The sequence below is a fragment of the Marmota monax genome, unplaced genomic scaffold (assembly GCF_021218885.2).
Source record: "Marmota monax isolate L192 unplaced genomic scaffold, Marmota_monax_Labrador192_F-V1.1 WCK01_AAM20220418_F8-fsc00047, whole genome shotgun sequence".
In the NCBI taxonomy this organism is placed as follows: Eukaryota; Metazoa; Chordata; class Mammalia; order Rodentia; family Sciuridae; genus Marmota; species Marmota monax.
In genome coordinates this window covers 13,179,441-13,203,584 of record NW_026692072.1, presented here as the reverse complement: position 1 = coordinate 13,203,584, position 24,144 = coordinate 13,179,441, and the positions used below count along the sequence as shown (strand labels likewise).

The 24,144-nt window shown below is 41.8% G+C and overlaps 1 protein-coding gene across 1 annotated transcript in view; it reads right to left on the bottom strand.

Annotated features, from left to right (window-relative positions):
- The window catches only part of Ptprj (protein tyrosine phosphatase receptor type J), a 189,947-nt gene that overhangs the window by 34,301 nt on the left and 131,502 nt on the right, over window positions 1–24,144 (bottom strand). Inside the window, exons 7-12 of the mRNA XM_058584037.1 lie at window positions 18,638–18,901; window positions 12,724–12,987; window positions 9,842–10,060; window positions 8,677–8,907; window positions 4,114–4,377; window positions 2,653–2,910 (exon numbers count right to left, since the gene is read on the bottom strand). Of these exons, the coding sequence (XP_058440020.1) occupies window positions 2,653–2,910; window positions 4,114–4,377; window positions 8,677–8,907; window positions 9,842–10,060; window positions 12,724–12,987; window positions 18,638–18,901 (1,500 nt within the window). The remainder of the gene's footprint in view (window positions 1–2,652; window positions 2,911–4,113; window positions 4,378–8,676; window positions 8,908–9,841; window positions 10,061–12,723; window positions 12,988–18,637; window positions 18,902–24,144) is intronic.

The window sequence follows — 24,144 nt, the reverse complement described above, 5'->3', positions numbered from 1 at the left end:
GCACTCCGCAGACTCCCACTACATCACATGATTATTACAGTAACTCGGTATTAGCGAGTCACACAGTATATCAAGGGTTCTCAGAGATGATCTTCTTACCAATGTTCAGAATAAGACTGAACCACCATCTCAACAGTCTCACCTAAAAGGTGAGCTACTGAATTTTGCCTGAGGGACAGATTTTACCTGTTCCAGTATTTTGGAAGCAGACTAGTAATACTTTGCCATAACCAGCACCACTTAACCAACCCAAGAGGGTGGAAGACACCTCTCCAGCCAGAAGGACCTGTGTGTCTCAAAGACTCCAACTCATTATTTTTCTTGCCTTTGATATAAAGTGTCTTAATATCTTGCAGTCAAAGATAGAGGAGTACTGTATGTTTTCCATGCTTTCTGAAAAAATTTATGCCAAACTTTAAAAACAACAAAAATTAACTTTATGGCAAGAATGTGGGTAAAAAGGTTCACTCATACATTGCTGGTGGGACTGCAAATTGGTGAGCCACTATGGAAATTAGGATGGAAATTCCTCAGAAAACCTGGAATGGAACCACCATTTGACCTCGTTACCCACTTCTCAGTTTATACTCAAAGAATTTTAAATCAGCATACTACAGGGACACAGTCACATCAATGTTTATAGCAGCTCAATTCACTGTAGTTAAACTATGGAACCAACCTAGATGCCATTCAATAGATGAATGGATAAAGAAAATGTGGTATTCCTATGAGCTGGAATATTACTCAGCCATAAAGAAGAATGAAATACGGCATTTGCTGGTAAATGGACGGAACTGGAGACTATGATGCTAAATGAAATAAGCCAATCCCCAAAAACCAAAGGCCACATGTTCTCTCTGGTATGCGGATGCCAACACACAATAAGGTGGGGGATGGGGAGAACAGAAGTTCATTGGATTAGACAAAGGGGAATGAAAGGAAGGGAGGGGAGATGGGAATAGGAAAGATAATAGAATGAATTGGACATAAGTTTTCTATGTTCATATATGAAACTCCATGTATGTATAATATGTCAAAAGATACTCTACTGTCATGCATATCTAAAAAGAACAAATAAATAATAGTAATAATAATAATGAGCAAGGAATTCCCAAAAGTTTCTCCAATCAACCTAAGAATAATTCAATGATTTATCTAAACTATTTTCATGAAATTGTTTCATCAATATCAAGTATCTTTATAGAACTAACATAACCGTGTCACAAAGTTCTTTCTGAAACATCATAAACAGTTGAGGTGCCTGAACACAGGGTAGTAGTTGACTTACAACAAACACATCTAGACCACAGCTCTTAAAACCTGTTGGTCTCCAGACCCCTTTCCCTTCTTAAAAGTTATTAAGAATCTCAGAGAACTTTTTTTATATAGGTTATATTTACCAATATTTACTGTATTAGAAATTAAAATAAGGAATTTTTTAAAACATAAGAATGCAGAGCATGCATCCCACTGGCCATCAGAATGAAAATGACATCCCATTTCACATAGTATCTGGAAATTTCCACTATATACTCTTGAGAGAATGAGTGGGAAAGTCAAAAAAAGATTTTAGTACAATGATGATGATGATGATGATGGTGATGATACCTCACAGAGCCCCTGAAAGAAAACAGGGGGCCATTTGTTACGGTTAGATATGTGGTGTCTCTCAAAAGCTCGTGCATGAGACAAGAAAGTTTAGAGGTGACATGATGGGGTTGTGACAGTCTTAACCCAATCAGTGTGTCAATCCCTGATATGGATTAACTGGGTGGTGAGAGTGTGAAGGGAGGGAGTAGCTGGAGGAGGTGGGTCCCAGGGGTGTGTCTCTGAGGTTTATATTTTGAGAGCTGAGTGTCATCTCGCTCTACTTCCATGTTGTGACGTCCCGGGCCGCTTTCCTCACCCTCACCCTTCCGCCATGATGTTCCGCCTCACCTCGGGCCCCAAAGAATGGAGTTGGTCATCTATGGACTGAGACCTCTGAAACCATGAGCCCCAGATAAACTTTTCTGCTTGTTCTTGTCAGGTCTTTTGGTCACAGCAGCAAAAAAAAAAAAAAAGAAAAAAGCTGACTAAAACACTGTTAGAGCTTCCTGGACCACACTGTTCTAGATCAGGGGTCAGAAAACTTTCTCAGTCAGGATCAGAACATAAGTATTTAGGCTTTATAAGCCATAAATTCTCTGTCATTGTTACTCAACTCCTAGCATGAAAGAAGGTATAGACAGTACACAAATGAGCATGGTTGTGTTCCAGTAAAACTGTAGTTACAAAAACACACACCCATCAACCATTACTACCTACCAGTCCCAACATTTAGACAATGGAATACAAGGTAGGTGTCAAAAATATCTTGTAGAAACACTCACATTGACAGGGGAAAATACTGATAACAAACTGTTAAGTGGGCTAAGACAGGTTACAAAACCACATGCATAAAATGACCTCAACTGAATCACCAGATAGGTTACATGCATATTTTTTTCATTTGCCTGTTTTTTAAATCATGATATGCAAAAGTGTCATGAAAAAGTTTTTAAAGGTTTTTTCCTTAATAAAAAGAAAAGCAACACGTGGAAAACGTGACATCTATAAATCATACAACTTTCCTTTGAGAAGCCTCACTGACAGCACAGCCCACTTGCTTACCAGTTCTACTGTCAACTGTTCGGGGTGTCCCTTCAGTCCCATTTGGTCCTTGTGGAAATATTTCAAAACGATAACTGGTTCCAGGGGACAAGTTACCAATGGTAATACTTTGGTTGGTGGCTATGTCATTTTTAAGTTCTCCAGTTTTTTCCTGCACAGTAAGAATCCTAAAGGACTGTGAGTCATCGCTGCTCCAGGCTAAGCCAATTTCCCTGACGCCGACATTTGTCACTCGAAAGTCGGACACTGGACCAGGGGCTGTGGGAAGACAAGAGAATGATTAGATGAAGAATCTGCACCCCGAAAACAGGGGTGAGCAACTCTCACAAAGTATAGACCCTGAGATGGAAAGCACACAGGACACCTGAGCTCTCGTCTGCGCTCTCTGGCCCATCAACTACAGCACCGGCCCACGGACACCCGTGTTTCTCGCCATGGAGCAGACACCGGGCCACACGGGGGCAGATGCTGTGTGCTTACATTATACAAAGCCATTCCCAGGAAACTAGAGGAGGCTAGAGCCCCCAGGAACATGGATAACTGGTCACTGCTGCCTGCTCTCTGTTGAATGTGTTACTAAGCCTCTTAGGAAGGACCTCTGTTTACAGAGCAGAGTCTGCAAAATACATCTCCACCCCACCTCCACTTCCTTTGTCACATACTCCCAGATTTTCAGCTAGGTACATGAGTATAGGGAATAAAGACTACATTTCCCAGCCTCCTTTGCAGCCAAATGGAGCCATGTGACTAAGCTCCAGCCAATCTGATGTGAACAGAAGTACTGTGGGACTTCTGGCAGCAAGTAAAGTCCTCAAGGGTGAAGCTCTAGGCTCTGCTGGGCATCCTTGTTATAGCTGGAATGTGGAGGTGATGGCTGGTGCTCAGGCTGCCTGGCTCTAGAAGCACCTAGGTCTCTACCATGCTAGAATAGTCACTACCTGCACAGGTTGGAATGGAGACAGACCAGAGGTCTAATCTCCCCTCTGTCACTTAGCAGGTGTGACACCTGCCTACGTCACCTCTCAGTCTTGCCCTCTTCATCCATAAGATAAGGCTAATGACAACCACATCACAGGGTTGTTGTGAGCATTCAATGAGATAGCACAAGGAAAGAATGTCACAAGAAGCTCAGTGTGTGCTAGGGGCAACCGGTGATTACATTATCATCACACAGGCCAAAGAAGGGAAGAGTCCCTGTGGGTCCACAGGCTGCTCTGGGGACTCCTTCAGAGCAAGAACAGAGCTTCTTTGTCTTAGAGCTGGTCCTGGCACATAGCAGGATGCAAGAAAGGTCAGTTAAGAGCTATGGTTGTGGCTCAGTGGTAGAGTGTGCATCTTGCATCTGTGAGGCCCTGGGTTTGATCCTCAAGCACCACATAAAAATAAATAAATAAAATGAAGGTCTTTTAAACTAAAAACATATATATTTTAAAAAATTAAATGAGCAATGGGTGAACTCACGGGTATACACTTGGAGAAAGCCTGGCGTGCCCTCGGCATTCCCCAGGAAAGGCCACACCGTGATGTTGTACAAGGTACTCGAGTTGAGTCCCGAGACCATGGCATGAGTCTCCCTGACAGTGAAATTGAGGAAACTGGCCTCCCCGGCCACTTGTATCTTGTAGGAGTAAGCAGAGGATGACCCATTATAGATGGCTTTCCAGGTCAGGGTGATGCTTGTGGCACTGACGTTCACCGCTTTGAGGTCAGAAACCTGATTAGAATCTGTTAAGACACAGAGAAGTGAAAATTAATCGGATTGCCAAGCCAGAGTGGGGAAAGGGAGAGGGCCACCACGAAGCATGTCACGGGGCCTAAACACCGGCAGGAATGGCTCCTCCTCTATGCTACCCCTGCCAGGACTGGAAACACACGCGGGTCCTGGAAAAGTCAGGCATCACCGGTGGGAGAAGAATCCACCTGGCCCTGCACAGATGCTCTTTGTTATTTTTTGTGAATCAACCTTCAGAGAAATGACAGGCTCCTGATCAAACAATAACATGGATTCTTCTGATGCCAATCCCCCACTTGGTGCCCAGGTGACCCAGGAAAGTCCTCAAGTATATCCATCCTGGAGCGAACACTGCACTCGACATGAACAAATAAAGACCACAGGCTCAGGCTTGAGGGACATCTGATCAAGTCTGGCTGAGCTTTAATAACCAGGCAGACCTTAGAAAAATCATCTCAGCTCAATTTGCTCATCTATAAAATGGAGATAACAACCCTAACCTCAAGCAAAGAGAACAAGAGAAGCCAGGCACGGTGGGGCCCTCCTGTCAAACCGCTCAGGAGGCTGAGGCAAGAGGATTGCAAGTTCAAGGCCAGTCTAAGCAACTTGACAAGGCCCTGTGTCAAAATTTTAAAGAAGGGCTGGGGATGCAGTTCAGTGGTAGAACGTCCCTGAGTTTGGTCCTCAGTACTGGAAAAAAAGAAAAGTAATTCAAGAACACACTCATCACTGTCACTTCCCACCCCAACCTCCCAGACCATCCTCTTTCCTCTTTTCTGCTCTGTGCCATGGAGGGCTGAGCATCACTGGGGGCCCTACCACGTGGCCTATGAGCAGGTTCCACAGTGAATGACATGTCGGGCTGCTGAGGGCAGGTTGCAGGAGAGCAGTCGGGGTCCTTCCTCCATCCGCGCTGGGTCCCATGTCCTGGCACCTCTGTGCCCTCCCCTGGCTCAGTGCTCCCTGGGATCTAGAAAAACCATCTCCTCCCCTTGCCTTCAAGATGTATCCCTGCCATGGGCTTATGTGGGGCACCTCAAACCCCTCTGGTTTCCTTAACCCTGCCCCACCTAACTAGTCACTTGAAGAATGCCAGGCGTGTGTGTGCATGTGTCGCAAGGGACTGAGTGCTATGTCCCCCACATATGTTGAAATCCTAACTGATGAGGCAATGGTACAGGAGGTAGGACGGTAGGCAGGAAGGTGACCAGGTCATGGGGGTGGAGGCTTGTGGGTGGGATTAGTGCTGTCACAAAAGAGGCCCTGTCTTACCCCTTCTGTGTGTGAGGACCCAGGGTCCACAACCCAGCACAGGGCCCGCAACCAGAAACCAACTATGCTTGTGCCCCAATCTCCAACTTCCAGCTTACAGGACTGTGGGAAATCAACAGCTATCCCAAGTCTGTGGTAACTGGTTACAGCAGCCCAAACTGACTAAAATGTAAAATGCAAACACACACACACACACACACACACTTATACATACCACAGAGTGGGGTATAGCTACTGTGATTACGATTTATCAAGCCCTAAGGAACTTTGACACAAACCATGATATGTACATATGTGGAACACCAACTAAGACACAATCACTTTTACTCAAACCTCTTTAAAAAGAAGGAACCCAAAGCCCACCTTAATCAACATGGACCGGTTTCAATCAGCTTTTTTGCTGCTGTGACTAACAGGACCCGACCAGAACAACTGTAGAGGAGGAAAGTTTATTTGAGGGCTCACGGTTTCAGAGGTCTCAGTTCACAGCAGGCTCCATTCCTCGGGGCTCGAGGTGAGGCAGAACATGGCAGAAGAGTGTGGTGGAGGGAAGCAGCTCACATGATGATCAGGACGCAGAGAGAGAGAGATCTCCACTTCCAGATACAAATACAGACCCCAAAGCCACGGCCCCAATGCCCCACCTCCTCCAGCAACAGGTGTTACAACTCCATTAATCCCATCAGGTGATTAATTCGCTGATTGGGTTAAGGCTCTCACAACCCAATCATGTCCCCTCTGAACCCTCTCACATTATCTCACACGTGAGCTTTTGCGGGACACCTCACATCCAAACCATAACAGCCCCTTTTAGTAAATCGGGCAAAGGAACCTTCCTCTGAGCAGACCCTGCTGGGAGTGCCTGGCTTGGTGAGAGGCCCCCAGGCCAGATTTCGGCACCACTCACCTTCTCACACAAGCTTCTCAAGTGAATGGCACCCATGGAGCAGCCCGACCCTCTGGAGTCCTCCCCACCCTCCCTACCCAGAAGCCTCCACCTGCCACCCCGCTGGGCCACTGAGGGCCCTCTGAGGCCAAATGGCTACTCCTATGGCCACATCCTTCCCTCCCCACCCACACAGTAGCATCACCTGGAGAGAAGGAAAGAAGACATACCCATGTGACCCCTTCAACAGGGCACCGGGAGAGCCTGCCATCCCTGACACATGACTAGCACTCACTTCTTCCCCGAATTGCCAAGCCCTGCATGTAATACAGACCGGCTAGGCATTTCCAGCCTCCTCCCCTTTTCAGTCTCTAAAGGAGACAGAGACGATTCTCAAAATCTCAAAGAACACCTGCAACATTTCCCTAGGAATTAAATCAGGCACTGTGGAGTGAACCAGGGTCCTTGAGTGTCACTGAGTCCCCTCCTTTTCCCACACCCTTCATCCCACCTCCAGCCTTCATCAACCAGGACATGGGCTCCTGACCTTTCTTCCCAGCCGAGCTTCCCACCCAGGACTCTCAATGCTCTGAGCTCCACTAGTTACCATTCTTCTAAACACCCACCTATCTGGTCACTCCTTAGGGAGAGGGGCCTCTGTGAGCCCAGGGGAGACTTTGTAAGTATGTATTTAAAAAAAAAAAAATTCAGGGGCTGGGGTTGTGGCTCAGCAGTAGAGCACTCACCTAGCACATGCAAGACACTAGGTTCGATCCTCGGCACCCCATAAAAATAAATAAATAAATAAATAAAAGGTATTGTGTCTGACTGCATCATATCATACACACACACACACACACACACACACACAAATTCCAAGCTCCCCAGATGGGCCTGGAAAGGAGAGTTACAGTCCCCCATTAACCCCCATTCATCTCCCCTCCACCGCCCTCAGCCCTCTACCTTCATACCTGGGGTCTGTCACTTGCTCTTTCACTCAGGACATTTCCTCACTGAAGTGTCCTGCTGTCCCTTCTCTCTATCCAAGTCCTATTCTCCCTCCACAGGGACTTCAGATCCTCCCTACAGAAGAGGTCTTCCCTCGGGAACAGAAGTGAAAATCAGCTCCCACCTCCAATAGCCACAGCACTCCCTGGGCAGATCCAGGGGTCGGTGCCCACGTGTTACCTGTGCAGTAAGCATTCCTTCCATCAACACCCCAACATCCCTGGTGGGAGGGACTGCTTGTCACTCACATGGAAGCTGGGGGACAGTGGCTCCTTCTCCCCACACAGCCACCCAGCAAGCAGATACGACATTCTCTCCTTCCAGAGACTTTAAATCCTGAGGGGGTCACGGGACCTGGTATGGCCCAACTCTCCCAGAGCTTCCTGGGTGCCAGTGTGCTTCCTGTCCTTACTCCGCCAACCTCCACCCTCAGTCCCTCAGTTCTGTGGGCCTGTTCACAGGTCCTGCCACCAAGGCCCCAGGAACTGTGATGTTGCAGCCTTTGTCCCTGAGCCCCATCACCTTCTTCTCCATGAAGGTTTGTCTCAACTCCCCATCTGCACTGGGAGCTCCCCTGAGGGTAGGAACTGTGTATTTCTTTACCCCTTCATCAGCACTGACCCCAAAAGCCACCGAGCACTGGTCAATTGATAGAGCAGAAGTGCTGATGGATCACAGCTAGGGAGCAGCAATGTGCTCATCAACAAGCGTTTCCACAGAAAGATCAGCATGAATTCCAAGGACAAGCCAAAAAGGGAAACTCATTTCCCTCATCTAACAGTGGGGAAAATTAGGCAACGATTTTCTATTTATAAGAGAAAAAAACATGACCGCAGTTTGTCTCTTGAACTAACAAGCAGAGACCGGAAAGACACGTGAGACGGGGCCACAGCCTGCACACAGCAGCTGCTCGGGGTGCTCTCCTGAGCCTCATGAAAGGTGTACTACAGCCACAGACAAAAGGAGACACCCCACAGATCTGTGCTGCCCAAAATCTCTCCCAGAAAACTCCCCCTGACCACAGAACTCATTGATAAGCCACAGATAACTCAGATCCATAATCACAGGAGATAAAACTCTGTGCTGGGAAACCCTGGTTAAAATCATTACACAAAACCCGACATACTTGTCCTGAACTCGATGAGCTGGGGCTGTCCTTTTGTGCCATCTGCTGCTTGAGAATAAACAGTGGCCTTGTACTGAGTGTTGGACTTCAACCCAATAAGCAGGACGTCAATGTGTTGGGACTCCTGGCCAGAGGATGGGTCTGCAGATACACGGCAGTATGCAGTCACGGGGCCCAGGGGGCTGCTGCACAGCTGGTGTGTGCTCACCTCCTTTCCTGTGTTGCTGGCATCTGTTTTAAGTGCAGAAAGCAAAGACATTGACCACAAGAGAAACACATCCCCAACTTCTTTCAGTGTCCCCACCCCCCAAAAGATGACACATCTGACCATGCCCACACTTGGTACTCCATAAATATCTGCTCCCTTCCTCCCCTAAAGAGAGATATGGTCTCTTAAAAAGGCCCTGATATTTTACTTTGCGCTGTTATTCTAGTAACACCCCAGATATTTTGTGCTTCTCTCTCAAGTTCGCTATTTTGGACCATTCTCCCTTCTTTGGGACATTTTTCTTCTCCCATCCCAACATGATCTTCCAGAGATGGTTCATGATTCAGATTTTGCTAACCAAAGCCCACTCGGGGAATGCCTCCCTGGACTGCAGTGGGTAGGGGAGATGCAGGGTACGAAACAGGGAGGCCTGGTGGCCACCACTCCCTGAGCGTATGGAAGGGGCCCCTCTGACAGAAGCTGCCAAACAGAAGGAAGAAGAGAGGAGAAATGCCCCCCCTCTTTCTTTAAGGCCTTGCTGCCTGAGGTGGGGAAACACACACGCACCATAAATCACTCTCCAAAGTCTGGTTTCTGTCTATCACTTGCAGTAGAGAATCCTAACACCAACTTTATAGTTCTGGCTCTACTTGAGTTAATCCACCTGTTACTTGTTCCAGTGAAAAATAAAAAGCTAAGAGGTCCGCCTCCTTTCCTGGATGGCAGAGTCCAGAAGTTTGAAGACCCACTGCTTTCTGAACCCCAATTCACCTGTAAAATAGAACACTCTTTCCTCCTTCATAAAGGAATTGGATCAAACTAAAGTGTGGTGGGAAAGCCCTCTACAAACCCTGAAACCCTCTACCAATATAAGAATAATGTTTTTTAAATAAAACATTGCTGAAAGACAAAACTAGGAGGCACACTTTCACAACTTCCCCCAGTCACTTTCCATACCCAGGGTGTCTCCTTGTGTCTCGTTTGATTCTGGACGAAGCGGAAACCCCGGCTTCAGGACTGAAATATTGATTGCCAAGTCTCTGGTCATCTCTGTCTGACTTCCACTGGTTTCAAGGAGAATCTGGTAAGACTCAGTACCGTTGTCCTTGATCCAGGTAAGAGCAAGCAGCGTCACACCCATGAAGGTAACACGAAGCCCAGACACTGGACGAGGCTCTATTTTAAAAACACACAGTGGACATTACTGGACCAAGATATCTGCAATCATCTTTCATTAAGTCACTGACGTTTCGATGTGACCCACTAAAACACTTTATTTATACCAGGATCCAGCACATATTCATCATTTCACAGGAGAGGTAAAAGGACATTATATAGAAAGAAGGAAGAATAAACCTTAAGACCAAAATTGTCTAGGATCTGTACAATCCCTCGACACTAACCCCAATGAGGATTGGAAATTCTTTTTTAAAATGTCCCTTTAAACAGCAGCATTTAATTATGTTTGTTTTAGACACTAACAATAAAGGTTCAAATAAAATTATTATTTCCTAAGTCTAATGGTCTCAATTCAAGATAAGGCACATAGCATCATTTTATAGTACCAAGGCACTTAGGTTAAGGAGCACATCCTGTATTCTAACCCCTGAGGGGATTGTCCAAACGTCTATCTATGTACACCATACCCTTGTCCTTCCTTCCACTACCTTATTTGGCTGACAGTGACATAAATCAAACCATTGCCTCTAACATGACATCTACTCCACTTTTGAGATGAAAAAAAGACCCAGAGAGGCAGGGTGGCTTGCTCAAGAACACAAATTATTGGTAGCAGTGGGGAAAGTAGAACCCATAAACTCACAGGCAATATTGCACATAGAGGAAAACACTTGGCCAGAGGTCTGCAGGCGGCTCAACATAGAGACACTGGCCCTCTCCAGCCCTGCAGCAAGGTGGTCTGCTCTCTAATTTCCTTCCTCACCTTAAATATCTCTCATGCAAAGATTTCTAAGATTTCTAAACCAGGTCACTCAGGTGCGTACGTGTGTGTGTTAGTGTGGTGTGTGCTAGGGATGTAACCTGGGCCCCACTCATGCTAGGCAAGAGCTCTACCACTGAGCTACACCCCCAGCACTCTTTTGCACTACTAGTATTAAGAAATGTAACACTAGTAAACCACTCAGCTTAAGGACTCTGGCTGCCTATTACGTGCGTCGTGGTACCACAGTGGACTGCAGACAGGTTCCCTGGGCTCCAATTCCATCACCTGATGTTCAAACTCTGGTATCTTGGAAGAAATTTAACTTCTCCACATTTTAGTTTTTCCAGATGTAGCTCTTTGGGCTACTATGAGGACAAGCTAATCAATTAAGGACAGCTCTGCACACGGTAGGTGCTAGATCCACAGCAGCTGATGAGCTCTGCACTGACAGCAGAATACTCAGTGCCCCTGAGTATTCAGAATACCCAGGTGCTTCCTGCCACCTTCCATCTCTCCTTCTCCATCCTTCTACATGCTTTTCTCTTATTCATCTCCTCTACTGATCCTCTGCTCTCCTTTCCCTCTGTCTTTTACAAGGCAACAAAGAAAACCTGTAATGTGGGCTTGTTTTCCCCCTACTATTGTGCTCTGAGAAGCTCCAGGATATTTTTGTGAAGGTACCTGAGACACCCATCCCTGTGGCTCCTTTCTCCGGTTTTGTTTTATTTTAACATATGCAGTTTCTGGGCAAGATTTTGTTTAATAAAATGGTTTCCCAGCTTTAAAAACAAAAATGCTGAAAGCCACTGGTTTGATATTTGCCATTCCGTGTAGGATATTATACTAGATCTAGCTGACTTCAAGTTGTGGGACCCAAAGGCCGGGTTTCTATGACCTTCACCACCCAATGAATCACACACCAGCCTCAACATCCAGAAAACCAACAAAGGGCCTTTTTTCCCTTCTTACCTTAAAAGATAAAAAAGAAAAAAAATTAAGTTTCCAGTTATAACAGGAGCCTTACAGTACTGGTATCTAAACTACACCATAATCTAACCTGCCTGATATTATTTAAAGTCTAAATGTCATCAGGCTCTTCTGACATTTGAAACACACATGTTTTCTACAATGCATACCAAACTCTCCCACATAAAAGAAACTCCTGGGAATAGAAATACAGCATTGATTTCCTGAGGATACAAAATTCCATAATTTGCAGGTAAATGAATGGAACTGGAGAATATCATGCTAAGCAACATAAGCCAACCCCAAAAACTCAAAGGCCAAGTGTTTTCTCTCATATGCAGATGCTAATGCACAATAAGGGTGGGGCATTGGGGAAGAATAGACTTACTTTACATTAGGTAGAGGAGAGTGAAGGGAGGGGAAAGGGAAGGAAGGATAGTAGAAAGGATCAGGCATTATTAACCAATGTACATATATCACTACACAACCAGTGTGATTCTACATCATGTCCAACCTGAAGAATGGGAAATTATACTCATTTATGTATGATGGGTCAAAAGTGCATTCTACTGTCTCATATCTTTAAAGGCTAATAATTATTGACATCATCAAAACATACTTCTAAAGCAGTCTCCACTCCTTAAGTCTTGGCAAAACAGTAGGCATGAACCAATAATACCAAAAAAAAAAAAATTTTTTTTTTTAAACAAAACAAGTAGAAATAGTTAAAACTCCCCAAAACACGCAAAAGCTTAATACTGAAAGGTCTGGCCAGCTGAACTCCTGGGCTTGACAGAACACAGACCCTGTTCTCCTACTCTAGCAAATGCACACCCATCTTATCACAACTGGAAACCTGAATGGACAGGGGTCTAGGAGACAGAATGAGAAGAAACAGTCCGTCATCATCCCTGGGAGCCAGAGAGCTCACCTGTTGTGACAGTTTTGGACACGGGAGTTCCCAACGTCGCATTGCCTATTCCCGGAGTGATGGAGAATTTATATGAACTTCCTGGACTTAAGCCTGTGATGGTACACTCTGTTTCATTTGTTACAATCATCCTCCATTCGTTGTCCCTCTCATTCTTTACTGCATATGTGTACTCAGAAGCTGCTGTGTCATTGTTTTTCCAGGTCAGGACCACACTGGTTGGACTGATGGAAACAGCATCAATGTCAAACACAGGACTGGGTGCTGTTTATAAGTCGTTTTCAAGGAAAAAGAAAAAAAATACATTAGAAAATACATGTAAGTGTCGGGTCGGCTGTGTCTACTATTCAAAAGCAAATCTTACAATGACACTTTCATTTCTCTTCATTTGCCCCTTAAACTTTCCTGCAACAAAAGGCATTTAAATACACATATGCACCTGTATGAGCATGTGTCCCACAAACAGAGGCTGTAAAATGAGGCAAAACTCATAGAGGTTGGCCTTGATGTCTGTGACTTGAACTCAGAGTTAACTCTTTCTAGCAGCAGATACAAAAAGAGATGTAAGAGGCAAAATGAGTCACTCTCCCAATTCTCAGGAAACTCTGTATGTAGAGAGATGGCATAGGATGCAGAAGCATGTGGTAACCATTTTGCCAAACCTTGACATCACAAGGAGGCCCAGACGTAAGAGCAGCTCTTGGAATCCCAATCTGAACTTAAAGACCTGCTCTACCTGTTAGCAGCGTCACCTGCAATCTGTCCCTTGAAACACTCACTCTCTGGTTCCCCTCTTGACAGGCCTAACACACCATCAAATGCAAATGATTACTACTGGCCACCATAACATGAGGAACAAGACACCAGACTTGGACATTTAGAACTCTGGGCTAAGACGCCATCCTGCTAGTCACTAGCCTTGTAATTTGCTCAAAGTCATCTCATCTACCCAACATCACTTTCACCATCTATAAAATTGCAGAAGTCCAGAATCATAAACTAAAGAAACCTGTTATGGTTATTAACATTATAACATGTGTGCATCTTAATGATATTCAACATTAAGCAGTAACCACCAGAAACCATATAAAATACAGATGCTGTGGCCTTTATTCTCAAGGAGCTTGTAACTGACCCCAAATGAGCAGAGAATTTCCAAGAGACACCATCTTGGCATGAGCATGGAGAAGTCACCTCATCTGGCTCATTGGAGGTGAGAATATTTATCCAATCAGTGCAAAAGGGCAGGAGACGTGATAAAGAGAAGGGAAAATGGAACAAAGAGGAATCATCTCAGGGACCACGATTCAAAAAGTTTCATGACATGAAGTTTCCTCTTTCTAAAGAAACAATTGCCAGTGTCAGAGAAGCAGTGTTGGCAGATGATCACTGGGTGCTGCCATTTACATTCAGATGATGATGGTGAGGAGGATCACGAGATAACAAGAACAGCTGCAGGGGCAGAGGGAGCAAGAACAGCAGCACCCTCTTTGGGGACCAGTCGTCTCCCCGACACTGTGCTAGGGCACCATTTTCAAGGAGAAAGAAATTTCTGTCACTCATTCAGGGGAATCTGGGAAGGTCTGGGAAACAGATTCATAAGTTTCAATACTTCAGAAAAGAAAGAAATGGGTTTCTTGTTTGTTTGTTTGTTTGTTTCAAACTCTATTTCCTACATTTGCTATCATCCTTCAGCCTGTTCATGTGAGATATCAGGGTAACTGACTGGCAGACACCACTGCACCATCCTTGCCTCCCTGGAATGAATCCCACTTCATCACAGTTGAATGGTCTTTTAACTGTACTCTTGAATCCAGCTTCCAGCATTGGGTTAAGGATTTCTGCACCTGGGTTCCCTGGGGATCTTGGCTCAAAGGCTTCATGATGCTGCTGCTGTCCTTGTCTGGTTTCTGTATCAGGTTGAATGCTGTCCTCATAAAAAAGTTTTTTAAAATATTCTCTCCTCTTTGATGTTTTGGGGAAAAAATTTTAGATAAATTGATATTAATTCTTTTTTAAATAGTTCATAGAATTCCACAGTGAGGCCATCAGGTCTTGGACCTTTCTTTTAATGGGAAATGTTTTATCACTGATTCAGTTTCCTTATTCACTGGTGATCTCTTTAGATTTTCTCTCTTCACACTTCAATCTTGGTTGATTTTTCTGTCAACGAATTTATTCCTATCTTCTGCTTTGTCCAACCTATTGGCACATAATGGCTCATGATGTCTCTCATTATGCTTTGCATGTCTGTAGTGTCAGTTGTAATGTCCCCTTCATTTCTGATATTTAGTAAGTCCTCAGTCGTTTTTTCTCTAGATAAAAGTTTGTCAATTTTGTCTTTTCAAAAAACAAACTCTTCCTTTTCTTGATTCTTTAATTATCTTTCTAGTTTGTTTCTTTTTTTTTTCTTTTCTTTCTCTGATCTTTATTATTTCCTTTCCTCTACTAATTCTGGGCTCAGTATTTCTTATTTTTCTTGTTCCTTAGGTGCAACACTTGTTAAGATCTTTCTTCATTTGATATAGTTATTTGATGCATAAACCTCCCTCGTAGAACTCTTCTTGCCATATCCCATAGCTTTGCGCATGTGATGTTTCCACTGTGATTTTCCTCAGTAAATTTTTAATTTCCCTTTTAATATTTTTATTGAACCTCGGATTGTATAAGAGAATAATCTTTAGTTTCCATACACTTCTAATTTCCAAAGTTCTTTTTTTTTTTTTGCAGTTCTACATAGACAAAATGCAGTTATTTTATTTATTTTTTATGTGATGCTAAGGATCAAACTCAGTGCCTCATGCATGCTAGGCAAGCGCTCTGCCACTGAACTACAACCCCACCCCATAGTTTCCAAAATTCTTGTTACTAATGTCCACTTTTATTGTGATGATTAGAAAAGATGCCTGAGATAATTTCAGTATTTTTATATTGTTAAGACTTGTTTAGTAACATCCCATATGATCTATGCCAGATAATGTCCCATATGCAACTGAGAAAAATGTATATTCTGCAGCTACTAGAGGGAAAGTTCCATACATATGAGTTAGGTCAACTTGGTCTCAAGTACAATTCAGATCTTTTTTTTAAATTTTGGCACTTTTAATCTATCATTCCACTCACTCATGGACTGTAAAGTTTCTGCTGAGAAATCTGCTTCTGGTCATATTATAACTACATGATATATTATTTGCTTCTTTAATTTAAAGATTTCAAGATCCTGTCTTTGCCTTTTATATTTGATTGATTAATTATAATGTGTAGGGGTAGCATTATTAGAATTCGATATGAATGGAGATTTTTGTATTTTCTATATCTTGATATTTATATCTATTTCCAGGTTTGGAAAGTTTTATGCCATCATTTATTTAAGTAAGCTTTCTAAATTTTTTATTTTTTTAAATATTTTTATTTGTCAATGGACCTTTATTTTTTAATTTATTTATTTCTATGTGGTGCTCAGAATTGAACCCAATACTTCACACAAGCCATGCAAGCACTCTATCACTGAGCCACAATCCCAGCCCATACTCTTTTGTATTCTTCTCCCTCTTGAATGCCAATGACTTCAACACTTGCTCTTTGGGTGCTACCCCATAAATCCCAAAAGCATTCTTCATAACTTTTCTTTTTCTCTCTCTTTCCACTGTATATTTTCACATAAGTCTCTTCAAGTTCCTAGATTCTTTCTTCAGCTTTATCAGCTCTGCTGATGGTGCTCTCTAAGGCACTGGTCCTTTCAGTCACTGTATTTTTCAGCTCCAGGATTTATGGTGGATTTTGTCTGTACTATTTCAAACTCTATGTTACAGTTCCGATTTCTGGTCACTTATTACTATACTCACTTCTTTGAATTCTATCTCTGTCATCTTCTGACTTTATTGGGCTTCCCTACAGGAGTTATTTTGAATTCCTCAGAATTCAAACATACATCTCTATCTCTTTTTATCCAGTTAATAGCACTTGTTATTGTATCTCTGGTGATATCATGGCCTTTCTCATTATTCTTAATCCTCGTGACTAGACATTAATGTCTATGCATTTGAAAGATGTGGATCATTCCAGTCTTTGTAGACTGGTTTTATCTGCAAGGACCATCTGCTATGTTCCCAAAAACCAGCACCACTGTGGCCATGGAAGCGCTTGGGGGTCTCCTAAGACTGAGACCAATTTTTAAAACACCACTGATGAATGTAATTTCCCTAGGTACTCCTAAAATTTCCCTAATGCCCAAGGAAAAATTCAGTAGTCTTTTTAAACTGCTTTTGAAGAAGAATTTTATCAATACCTAATAGCCTTACAGAACTAACAAAATCATTACATCACAATGAAAATAATCTACCTATTCAACGTTATTAGGTAACTAGTTATATAACTTACAAAACCTGCAGACCAGCAGGTCTTATACTTTTTTGGATTAAGGACCTATTTACCTTCTTTAAAATCAGGGATCTGGGGAGCTCCAGAATACTTTCGTGAAGATACCTGAGACACTCATCCCTGTGGCTCCTTTCTATAGTTTTCTTTTGTTTTAAAGCATTGTGTTTCTGGAAAAGATTTTCTTTAATGAAATAATTGCCTAGCTTTAAAAAACAAAAAAATATGTGGCTAGGATTGTGGCTCAGTGGTAGAGCACGCGCCTTGCATAGGAAAGGCCCTGGGTTCAATCCCCAGCACCACATAAAAATAAACAAAAGTATTGTGTCCAACTACAACTAAAAAAGAAATAGTTAAAAAAATGCTGAAGGACACTGGTTTGAAATATACCTATGACATGACCTGATAGGATAATATCAAGTTGTGTAACCAAAAGGTCGGGTTTCCAAAGACTTCACCAGCCAATGAGTCACACACCAGCCTCAACATCTAGAAAACCAACAAAGATCCTGTTTTCCCTTCTTACCTGGAAAAAAAAAACCTGCTAATTTGTCAAATACTTTTTAATTTTTTCGGGTACTTTAAGCTTAAAAAAAAATAAAGGAAAAAAGCTAAACTTCCAGCTATAACAAGATACTTAGGATACTGATATCCAAGCTACGCCATAATCTAAACTGCCTAATATTATCTAAAGTCTAAATGTCATCAGGCTCTTCTGTCATTTGAAACACACATGTTTTCTACAATACATACCAAACTCTCCCACATAAAAGAAACTCCTGGGAATAGAAAAACAGCATTGATTTCCTGAGGATACAAAATTCCATAATTTGCGGGTAAATGAATGGAACTGCAGAATATCATGCTAAACAAAATAAGCCAACCCCAAAAACTCAAAGGCCAAATGTTTTCTCTCATATGCAGATGCTAATGCACATTAAGTGTGGGGCATTCAGGAAGAATAGACTTACTTGACATTAGGTAGAGAAGAGTGAAGGGAGGGGAGAGGGAAGGAAGGATAGTAGAAAGGATCAGGCATTATTACCCTATGTACATATATCACTACACAACCAGTGTGATTCTACATCATGTCCAACCTGAAGAATGGGAAATTATACTCCATTTATGTATGATGGGTCAAAAGTGCATTCTACTGTCACATATAACTAATTAGAACTCAATAAATAAATTATTTAAAAGCTAATACAGAGTGAAATTATCAAAACATACTTAAGTGTCTCTGAACCTTAAGTCTTGGCAAAAAGTAGACATGAACCAATAATACCAAAAAAATATGCTTTGTTTTGTTTTTTAAACAAAAAGGTAGAAACAGTTAAAACTCCCCCAAAACACGCAGACGCTTAATACTGAAGGGTCTGGCCAGCTGAACTCCTGGGATTGACACAACACAGACCCTGTTCTCCTCTAGCAAATGCACACCCATCTTATCACAACTGGCAACCTGAATGGACAGGGGTCTAGGAGACAGAATGAGTAGAAACAGTCCGTCATCACCCCTGGAAGCCAGAGAGCTCACCTGTTGTGACAGTTTTGGACATGGGACTTCCCCACATCTCATTGGCTATTCCTGGTGTGATGGAGAATTCATATGAAGTTCCGGGACTTAAGCCTGTGATGGTATATTCTGTTTCATTTGTAACAATCATCCTCCACTTGTTGTCCCTCTCATTCTTTACTGCATACGTGTACTCAGAAGCAGCTGAGTCATTGTTTTTCCAGGTTAGGAACACACTGGTTGGACTGATGGAAACAGCATCAATGCCAAACACAGGACTGGGTGCTGTTTATAGGTTGTTTTCAGGGAAAAAAAAAAATACATTAGAAAAATACATGTAAGTTCAGGTCTGCAGTGTCTACTATACAGAAGCAAATGTCACAATGTCAGTTTCATTTCTCTTCATTTGCCCCTTACACTTTCCTGCAACAAAAGGCATTTAAACACACATATGCACCTGTATGAGCATGTGTCCCTCAAACAGAGGCTTTAGAATGAGGCAAAACTCATAGAGGTTGGCCTTGATGTCTGTGACTTGAACTCAGGGTTAACTCTGTCTAGCAGCAGATACAAAAACAGATGTAAGAGGCAAAACGAATCTCTCCTAGTTCTCAGAACACTCTGCATGTAGAGAGATGGCATAGGATGTAGAAGCATGTGGTAACCATTTTGCCAAACCCTTGACATCACAAGGAAGCTCAAACGTAAGAGCAGCTCTTGGAATCCCAATCTGAACTTAAAGACCTGCTCTACCTGTTAGCAGCGTCACCTGCAATCTGTCCCTTGAAACACTCACTCTCTGGTTCCCCTGTTGACAAGCCTAACACACCATCAAATGCAAATGATTACTACTGGCCACCATAACATGAGGAACAAGACACCAGACTTGGACATTTAGAACTGTGGGCTAACACGCCATCCTGCTATTCACTAGCCTTGTAATCTGCTCAAAGTCATCTCATCTACCCAACATCACTTTCACCATCTATAAAATTGCAGATGTACAAAAATCATAAACTAACGGAAGCCGTCATGGTTGGTAACATCATTACATGTGTGCATCTTAATGAAATTCAACATTAAGGAGTAATGACCAGAAACCACATAAAACACAGATGATGTGGCCTTTATTCTCAAGGAGCTTCTAACTGACCCCAAATGAGCAGAGAATTTCCAAGTGACACCATCTTGACGTGAGCATGGAGAAGTCACCTCATCTGGCTATAGGAGGTGAGAATAGTTATCCAATCAGTGAAAAAGAGCAGGAGAGGTGATAAAGAGTAAGGAAAATGGAATGAGCAGGAATCATCTCAGGGACCACGATTCAAAAAGTTTCATGACATGAAGTTTCCTCTTTCTAAAGCAATAAATGCCAGTATCAGAGAAGCAGTTTTGGCAGATGATCACTGGGTGCTGCCATTTACATTCAGATGATGATGGTGAGGAGGATCACGAGATAACAAGAACAGCTGCAGGGGCAGAGGGAGCAAGAACAGCAGCACCCTCTTTGGGGACCAGTCGTCTCCCCGACACTGTGCTAGGGCACCATTTTCAAGGAGAAAGAAATTTCTGTCACTCATTCAGGGGAATCTGGGAAGGTCTGGGAAACAGATTCATAAGTTTCAATAGTTCAGAAAAGAAAGAAATGGGTTTTTTGTTTCTTTGTTTGTTTCAAACTCTATTTCCTACGTTTGCTATCATCCTTCAGCCTGTCGATATGAGATATCCGGGTAACACCACTGCACCATCTTTGCCTCCCTGGAATGAATCCCACTTCATCACAGTTGAATGGTCTTTTAACTGTACTCTTGAATCCAGCTTCCAGCATTTACTTAAGGATTTCTGCACCTGGGTTCCCTGGGGATCCTAGCTCGAAGTCTTCTTCTTGCTGTCCTTGTCTAGTTTCTGTATCAGGTAAAATGATGTCCTCGTAAAAACATTTTTTAAAATATTCTCCCCTCTTTGATTGTTTTGGAAATAAAAATTTAGATAAATAGATATTAATTCTTTTATAAATAATTCATAGAATTCCACAGTGAGGCCATCAGGTCCTGGACCTTTCTTTTAATGGGAAATATTTTATCACTGATTAAGTTTCCTTATTCACTGGTGTTCTGTTTAGATTTTCTCTCTTCACACTTCAATCTTGGTAGATTTATGTGTCAAGGAATTTATTCATATATTCTGCATTATCCAACCTATTGGCACAAAATGGCTCATGATGTCTCTTATTATGCTTTGCATGTCTGTAGTGTCAGTTGTAATGTCCCCTTCATTTCTGATATTTAGTAAGTCCTCAATCGTTTTTTCTCTAGGCAATTTCCTGGTCACTTATTACTATACTCACTTCTTTGAATTCTTTCTCTGTCATCTTCTGAAGTTCACTGGGCTCCCCTAGAGGAGTTATTTTGTCAATTTTGTTTCTCTTTTCAAAAACAAGTTTTTCTTTTTGTTGATTTTTGAATTATATTATTAGTTTCAGGGGTTTTTTTAATTCCTTTCTCTGATCTTTATTATTTTCTTTCCTCTACTAACTCTGGGCTCAGTATTTTCTTATTTTTCTGGTTCCTTAGGTGAAACACCGAGTTGAGATCTTTCTTCTTTTTTGATATAGTTATTTGATGCATAAACCTCCCTCGTTGAACTCTTCTTGCCATATCCCATAGGTTTGGGCATGTGATGCTTCCACTGTCATTTTTCTCAGTAATTTTTTAATTTCCCTTTTAATATTTTTGTTGAACCTCTGATTGTACAAGAGAATAATGTTTAGTTTGCATACACTTCTAAAGTTTCCAAAGTTCTTTATCTGTGGGTGTGTGGTATTTCTACATAGAAAAATGCCTGTATTTTATTTGTTTATTTTTTTATGTGATGCTGAGGATCAATCTCAGTGCCTCATGCATGCTAGGCAAGTGCTCTGCCACTGAGCTACAGCCCCACCCCTTAGTTTCCAAAGTTCTTCATACTAATGTCTACTTTTATATTGTGATGGTTAGAAAAGATGCCTGAGATAATTTCAGTATTCTTATATTGAAGACTTTTTTAGTAACCTCCCATATGATCTGTTCCAGATAATGTCCCATATGCAACTGAGAAAAATGTATATTCTGCAGCTACTAAAGGGAACGTTCTATACACATCTGTTAGGACAACTTGGTCTCAAGAAAAATTCAGGTGTTTTTTTAAACTTTGGCACTTTTAATCTATCATTCCACTCGCTCATGGACTGTAAAATTTCTGTTGAGAAATCTGCTCCTGGTCATATTATAACTACATGATATATTATTTGCTTCTTTTCTTTTAAAGTTCCAAGATCCTGACTTTGCCTTTGATATTTGATGGATTAATTGTGTGTAGGGGTAGCTTTATTAGGATTTGATATGAATGGAGATTTTTCTTTTTATACCTTGATATTTATATCTTTTTACAGGTTTGGAAAGTTTTATGCTATCATTTATTTAAATAAGCTTTCTAAATTTTTGATTATTTAATATTTTTTAGTTGTTAATGAAACTTTATTTTATAATTTATTTATTTATATGTGGTGCTCAGAATTGAACCCAGTGCCTCACACAAGACATGCAAGCACTCTATCACTGAGCCACAATCCCAGCCCATACTCTTGTGTATTCTTCTTCTCCCTCTTGAATGCCAATGACTTCAACACTTGCTCTTTGGGTGCTATCCCATAAATCCCAAAAGCATTCTTCATAACTTTTCTTTCGCTCTCCTCCCATGTATATTTTCACATAAGTCTCTTCAAGTTCCTAGATCCTTTCTTCAGCTTTATCAGCTCGGCTGATGGTGCTCTCTATGGCACTGGTCCTTTCAGTCACTGTATTTTTCAGCTCCAGGATTTATGGTGGATTTTGTCTGTACTATTTCAAACTCTATGTTACAGTTCCATTTCTGGTCACTTATTACTATACTCACTTCTTTGAATTCTATCTCTATCGTCTTCTAAAGTTCACTGGGCTAACCTAGAGGAGTTATTTTGAATTCCTCAGAATTCAAACATACATCTCTATCTCTTTTTATCCAGTTAATAGCACTTGTTATTGTATCTCTGGTGATATCATGGCCTTTCTCATTATTCTTAGTCCTCGTGACTAGACATTAATGTCTACACATTTGAAAGATAGGGATCATTCCAGTCTTTGTAGACTGGTTTTATCTGCAAGGACCATCTGATATGTTCCCAAAAACCAGCACCACTGTGGCCACTAAAGCAACTGGGGGTCTCCTAAGACTGAGACCAATTTTTAAAACACCACTGATGAACATAATCTCCCTAGGAACTCCTAAAATTTCCCTAATTGCACTAGGAACAATTCAGTAGTTTGTTTAAACTGCTTTCGAACAAGATTTTTATCAATACCAAATAGCCTTACAGAACTAACAAAATTATTGCATCACAATGAAAATAATCTACCTATTCAACGTTATTAGGTAACTAGTTATATAACTTACAAAACCTACAGACCAGCAGTTCTTATACTTTTTTAGATTAAGGACCTGTTTACCTTCTTTAAAATCAGGGATCTAGGGAGCTCCAGAATACTTTTGTGAAGATACCCGAGACACTCATCCCTGTGGCTCCTTTCACTAGTTTTCTTTTGTTTTAACGAATTGGGTTTCTGGGAAAGATTTTCTTTAATAAAATTATTTCCTAGCTTTAAAAAACAAAAAAATGTATAGCTCTGGTTGTGGCTCAGTGATAGAGAATGCACCCAGCATAGGAAAGACACTGGGTTCAATCCCCAACACCACATAAAAATAAACAAACGTATTGTGTCCAACTACAACTTAAAAAGAAATATTTTTTTAAAAAATGCTGAAAGACACTGGTTTGATATTTGCCTATTACATGTCCAGATAGGATGATATCAAGTTGTGTAACCCAAAGGCCGGGTTTCCAAAGACTTCACCAGCCAATGAGTCACACACCAGCCTCAACATCCAGAAAACCAACAAAGATCCTCTTCTCCCATTTTACCTGGAAAAAAAAAAAAAACCTGCTCATTTGTCAAATACTTTTTAATTTTTTTTGGTTACTTTCAGCTTAAAAAAAAAAAAAAAGGACAAGAGCTAAACTTCCAGCTATAACAAGAGACTTAGGGTACTGATATCCAAGCTATGCCATAATCTAAACTGCCTAATATTATCTAAAGTCTAAATGTCACCAAGCTTTTCTGTCATTTGAAACACACATGTTTTCTACAATGCATACCAAACTCTCCCACACAAAAGAAATTCCTGGGAAAACAAACAGAGCATTGATTTCCTGAGGATACAAAGTTCCATAATTTGCAGGTAAATGAATGGAACTGCAGAATACCATGCTAAGCAAAATAAGCCAACCCCAAAACTCAAATGCCAAATGTTTTCTCTCTTATGCAGATGCTAATGCACATTAAGGGTGGGGCATTGGGGAAGAATACACTTACTTGACATTAGGTAGAGGAGAGTGAAGGGAGGGGAGAGGGAAGGAAGGATAGTAGAAAGGATCGGGCATTATTACTTTATGT